The sequence below is a fragment of the Echinops telfairi genome, unplaced genomic scaffold (assembly GCF_000313985.2).
Source record: "Echinops telfairi isolate 266 unplaced genomic scaffold, ASM31398v2 ScPeMD7_2;HRSCAF=8, whole genome shotgun sequence".
In the NCBI taxonomy this organism is placed as follows: Eukaryota; Metazoa; Chordata; class Mammalia; order Afrosoricida; family Tenrecidae; genus Echinops; species Echinops telfairi.
Window position 1 is genome coordinate 7948270 of NW_022103898.1, and position 5845 is coordinate 7954114.

The 5845-nt window shown below is 64.9% G+C and overlaps 1 protein-coding gene across 1 annotated transcript in view; it reads left to right on the forward strand.

Annotated features, from left to right (window-relative positions):
- MICALL1 (MICAL like 1) overlaps positions 1-5845 on the forward strand; it is a 24679-nt gene that overhangs the window by 14468 nt on the left and 4366 nt on the right. The window contains exons 7-12 of the mRNA XM_045290847.1: positions 110-179; positions 729-1078; positions 2130-2545; positions 4853-4987; positions 5463-5589; positions 5701-5791. Of these exons, the coding sequence (XP_045146782.1) occupies positions 110-179; positions 729-1078; positions 2130-2545; positions 4853-4987; positions 5463-5589; positions 5701-5791 (1189 nt within the window). The remainder of the gene's footprint in view (positions 1-109; positions 180-728; positions 1079-2129; positions 2546-4852; positions 4988-5462; positions 5590-5700; positions 5792-5845) is intronic.

Genomic DNA, 5845 nt, shown 5'->3' on the forward strand with positions numbered 1-5845 from the left:
GTGATGGGCACTCAGGACACCCCTCTCCCGGGCCTGTCTTCCTGTGGGTAGCGAGGGCCAAGCTGGGCGGGGGTTGGGGTTGGGAGCCACACCCTTGCCCCTCCCTCAGGGTCCCTGGGATCCACACCTCTGCTTCCCGGCTGCTCCCCAGGTCCCTGCACCTGGCGACCACAGGGCGGGTAAGGACCTGCCCTGTATCTTCTCTGTCCAGGTCCTGGGGGGTCTTTTCTTATATGGGAGACCTGGGCCCGCTTTGAGGTTGTGAGGATCCACAGTGATGGATAGAAAAGCTCAGAAACACCTGGCTGTTATGTGAGCTTGTAGCCCCCAGGGCCCCGCTGCACGGGCACAGCTCTGGGCAGCAGTCTCTGGCCCTCTCACCTGGTCCCGGGGCTGGGGAGCGGCCACTGCTGTGGCAGGAGGTGATGCCTATTCAGCTCCTACTGTGTGCCCGGCGCTGGCCCTGGGCTCATGGAGTGGAGGGGAAACATGCGGAGCGAGGCCCAGTCATCCCCCAGCCGCACATGGTAGAAGTGGTGCAGCCCCAGGTGGGTGCCCCCCAGGCGGGGGGCAGCATTGGCAGTGGCTACAGATGATCCAGACTGGGGGTAAACAAGGCTGGGGGCAAAGCAGGAAGGGGGCTGTTTCTCAACGAGGCTGCCGTCTGGACTGGACACAGAGATGCCCTCCATCCACCACAGCCCCTGCCTCTTCCTACCCCCTTCCAGGACACCAGCACCCAGGAAGGACCCCCCATGGATCACTCTGGTGCAGGCTGAGCCCAAGAAGAAGCCGGCTCCCCAGCCCCCGAGCAGCAGCCCCGAGCCCCCGAGCCGCCGGCGCGTGGAGAATGGGGCCACAGAGGAGGGTGCCCCACAGAGTCTGGAGCCCAAGCCCTACAACCCCTTTGAAGAGGAGGAGGGTGGGGAGCAGGAGCCCCCAGCTGTACCCAGCCCAGCCCCTGCCCACAAGGAGTCCACGCCCAAATCCCTGCACCCCTGGTACGGCATCACCCCCACCAACAGCCCCAAGACCAAGAAGCGCCTTGCCCCCCGAGCACCCAGCACCTCCCCGCTCGGTGAGTGACATTAGAACTCCCAGGGTGGTGGGGTTGGCCTGGGGCCAGGTAGGGGGGTGGTCTCACAGCACCCCAGGCCTCCCCTTCATGGAACGCAGGCCTGTGAGGGACATGCCGGTTTTTCAAGTGAAGAAACTGAGGCACATAGAGGGTCAGGCTCCAGAGTCCGAATTCTTAACTCAGGTGCTGCTCCCGGACCGCCCGTGGAGGAGCTCTAGCTGCCCTTGTTCAGGGGCTCTGACCCCTGTGGCCAGCTGCCCTGGGCTCAGTCGGACCTGGCTGTAGCTGGTGCTGGTGCTGAACTGTTCCTACCCATGTCTGGGCCCCACCACCCCCATAAGATGGTGGGCCGGGTCTCTCTCTGCCCAGCTTGGGCCCTGGGTCCAGGCTGTGGTGTATTTGGCTCTCTGTCCCCTCCAACCCCTGGGCCGAGCACTGCTTACCATGGGGGTGGGGGGCCCTGGCTAATCTGACACCTCTGGCCCCCTGCCCCCACGAGACAATGGAGTGATGGCCGGAGGCAGGCACTCTGGTGACTGGCCCGGGGCCCTGCCCGGAGCCCAGGACCTGCTCTCTGCGCCTGGAGGGCAGTGTTGTGGGCAGGCTCAAGGTCAGGGCCAGATGCAGTCTTGCGGGCGTGTCCCTTCCCTCTCAGGCTGCTGGGTGAAGTGGTGTATGGCGTGCCTGGCCCTAGCTGACACTGCCGGGGCCACTTCCCACCCGCGCCATGCGGGGGTCAGCTCCCACTGAGCAGCTTCCTCTTGAAGCCCACTTGCCCCGGGTGGGGGTTGGACGGGCTGCTGTGGCCAGTGGAGGGGACAGTTGTGCTGGATGACAGACGCACTGGTGGTGGCAGGCAGAGCCCCGGGGGAGCGGGAAGCTAGGAGATGACCATGGCCGTGCCCCGCACTGCTCTCCCAGCCTCCGTTTCCCCAGCTGCACACAGAAGGGGTCACATGCTGCTCTGTGAGGTGGGGAGCTTGTCAGCTGGGGCTGGAAGCTCTGACTGGGCCCCCCCCCTCACCTGGTTCCCCTGCTCTCCGCCTCACAGTGGTCCACACCTCCCGCCTCTCACACTCGGAGCCCCCCTCCTCCGCCCCGTCGCCCGCCCTCAGCGTGGAGAGCCTGACCTCCGAGGGTTCCAGCCAGACCACTGGTGGGGAACTTCCAGAGCCCCCCCTGGTGCCCAAGAGCTCCTCGGAGCCCGCCGTCCATGCGCCCAGCACGCCTGGCAGCTCTGCCAGCCCCTCCGCCCACTCCTCCCTGTCTTCCTCGGGGGAGCTGGCGCAGCCCAGCGCAGAGCAGACGCCCCAGGCTGGGCCCAGCCTCACCACCGACACTAGGGGCAGCCCCGGGGCCCAGGCAGCCAAGCCCTGCACCGGAGCCGCCCCCACCCCACTTGTGCTAGTGGGGGACCGGAGCCCTGCATTGACCCCCAGAACCTCGTCCCCCCAGCTCCAGGTCAAGGTGAGTGGCCCTTCTACCATCTGACCCTCTTCCCGTCCGCCTTCCCTTCCCCTCTGCCCGACCGGCAGCGAGGGAGAGAGCGGAGTCGGGGCTACGGGGAGACGCTGACTCCTCTTGGCGTCATTTTGCTTTCCCGAGACCTGTAAAGTAGGGCAGATGGCAGTCAGCTAGCAGCTCCTGTGTGCCCGGGCTGGCTCTGTCCCCGAGGAGCCAGGCCTCTGGGAGGTGGCGGGCAGCAGGAGGTCTTAGAGAGACCCCTGTAGTAAGCGCCTGTTGTGTGTGCCTGCCCAGGCCCGGGCACCAGGCCTCCCCAGGCCCTGCTGCTCTGAGTGCCGGGGAGCTGAGGCAGGAGGGACCTGGCCGGATCCACCCAAGGAAGCCCCTTTTTTAAGTTTTCTTTAGTGCTTTAACTCCTTCTTGTGATTCCTGCCGCCCCCCTCGCCTCACACAGCCCACTGCCCCGTGTTTCCTTTCCACCCCCACCCCATCTAACCCTCTGAGCTCTGCCCTGGGGCAGTGCTGCCCTGGGACCGCAGGTGGCTGGCTCTTCCAGGGAGTGCATGCACCTCCCACAGGTTCTTGCACACAGTTGAGCCACCGGGGAGTTCAGCTCCAGCCCTGGAGGGTGACAAGGGCCACAGTCCCCGGGGTTCCTTCTGACTCTGTGCGGCTGAGCAGCCTGGGCTCCCCCTTACGGTTTTGAATGTTGCACCTCATTTTCCTCCCAGCCTGTCAGGACCTTTGAACTCGGCCCCTCTTCGAGAGTGGGCAGTGGTCACCGATACCGTCTAGTTCCTTCTGGCCTCAGCGTGGTGACGTCCACGTGGTCCATGCGTCCACTGGACTCTCTGTTTCTGTGTGCCTCTGGTTTCATCACGGACGGGAGAGGCCAGGGGTCGGCCCTCAGGTGGCCGCGCATGAGCTTGTAAGGCCGTGCGTGCAGTTGCCCCTCCGCAGAGTAGGATGTAGAACAGCGTCCTGTGAGCTAGGTCACGCCGTTGGCCTTGGTGTCTGCTGCCACCGGGGGCCTTCGCGTTGGTTCTGACCCAGAGCACCCCGATGGACAACAGAACAGACGGCCGCCCCGTTCTCTTCCGTCTTCACAGTGCTTCTTATGCCGGAGCCCACCCATGCGGCCTTATGTCTTAGGGGCTCCCACACACCAAGAACCAGGGGGCAGCAAGGGCTTCTCTTTTGTCCCTCTCCGTGCCATTGGGACCGACCGTCCACTTTTACCTATACTCAGCAACCCTGGGTGGGGTCCAAGGCTGGCGGGCCTCTGGGCAGTGGGCTGCGGGAGCTCACAGTGGGTGTGTGGCATTGTTCTTGTAGCCTGGCACTGTTGGTCCAGCCCCTACTGTGAGCCGGACACCAAGTGTGTCCTCCCTCCCTGGCCCCAGGCCTCTCAGCCTCTTGTGGGTTGATTCTGCCTCTGCCACCCTGTTGCGTGTCCTTGAGATGTCCCCCGGGGAGAGTGAGGAGACCTGGCCCCGTGGTGGTGGGGGGAGGGGTTGGTTTGGCTTCTGCAGCTGCTCCTGCAACGTGCAGCTAGCTCCCTGGCCCCTTCCCTGTCTGGGAGCCTGCGGGCCTCGTGGTTGGAAGCAGGGGGCCATGGCCAACCGAAGGCAGGAAACCATAGTGCTGCCAGCTCAGGGATCAGCTCTTTAGCTCTAGTAGACCCCTCCACAGATGGACATGGAGAGGCAGAGACCAATCCCAAGGCACCTCCCCTGCCCACCCTACCCCCACCCTACATCGTGGGGCAGAGGGCCAGGAGGGGGTTGCTGGGCACCTGCACTTGGGCACCTGCACTTCTCCCCTGCTTCAGAAGGCCCAGGGCAGCTACCAGCCTGCAGGCCACCCTTCCCTGTGGGGGCAGCCAAGGTGAGCAGGCTCGCCCTGCCTGTTGTCTGTGTGGCAAGCAGTGCCCTATTGTGCCCAGCAGGGGCCACTGAGTCTGCCCAGAGGCACAGGGGCAGACTCCACAGAGCTTGGGGTCTGCCCCAGGCAGGGAGGGCCGTCATGTCTCTCCCAGTCACATCCTGGCCCCTAGTGCTGAAGCAGCTGCTCCCTCAGCTGGGACCCTTGGGAAGTGAGTGACGTTGTCCTCTCATCCGCACGCACGAGGGCTTTACAACCCAACCTCGCAGGGTGGGTTAACCCATTAACCCAGCGCCCATCTGGTTCCGGAAATGTCCACTGAATGGCCGAGGGTGTCGGGGGCTGAGTGCTGACGGACCCTCTGTGCTGTTGCGGCCTCACAGCCCCCGCCCCAGACTTACCCTCGGCCTGTCGCCCCACCCTCAGTCTTCCTGCAAGGAGAACCCTTTCAACCGGAAAGCAGCACCCACGGCCTCCCCAAGCACAAGGAGGGCCGCCAAGGGCCCCAAGCCAGCAAGACCGCCTGCCCCGGGACATGGCTTCCCACTCATCAAGCGCAAGGTAGCGGCAGGAGCCCCCGGGGCCTGGCCCCACAGACTCCCCCTGGGGCTCTGTGACGGGTGGGGGTAGGGAGTATCTGCCTGATGGTGTCGCAGAAAGGGTCTTGGCCACCCTCTTGGAGGGTTGACTTTGAAGCCAGGGGCCCAGGGTAGACCAGGTGTCCCAGCCAAGGGCAGTGGGGATATGTCCAGTTGGTTACTAATAACAGTTTTCCGGGGAGGTGCCTGGAATAGGCTTCTGCTTACACATGGCCAGTGTCCTTCAGCTTCGTGTGGCTAGGGCTCGCTCGTCCCCCCTCCCATGCCTCTGGAACGGGGGCCGGGGAGCTAGGCTGCCCTGGGTGTACCTGCAGGTCCAGTCCTCTTCCAAGCCGGTCTGACCAGGGGGCGTGCCGTGCCGTGGCACCGCCCCCTGCCTCTCCTGTGCTGTGGGAGGGCATTGGGGGTTGGGCCGTGTGACCAGGTGTCTCTTGCAGGTCCAGGCTGACCGATACATCCCCGAGGAGGATATCCATGGGGAAGTGGATGCTATCGAGCGGCAGCTGGACGCCCTAGAGCACCGGGGCGTGCTGCTGGAGGAGAAGCTGCGGGGTGGGCTGAACGGTAGGAGCTCCCCCCCCACCGGGCTGGTGGGTGGGTGGCTCCCAGGGTGGCGGGTCCTGAAGGGGGCATGGCTGGCCAGCCCAGGCTCAGGAGCATGTGGCTTGCTTGCAGAGGGCCGGGAGGACGCCATGCTGGTGGACTGGTTCAAGCTGATCCACGAGAAGCACTTGCTGGTGCGGCGTGAGTCCGAGCTGATCTACATGTGCGTCTCTGAGACACTGCCCTTTCGCTCTCTCCCTGGGCGGGGGCGGGGGGG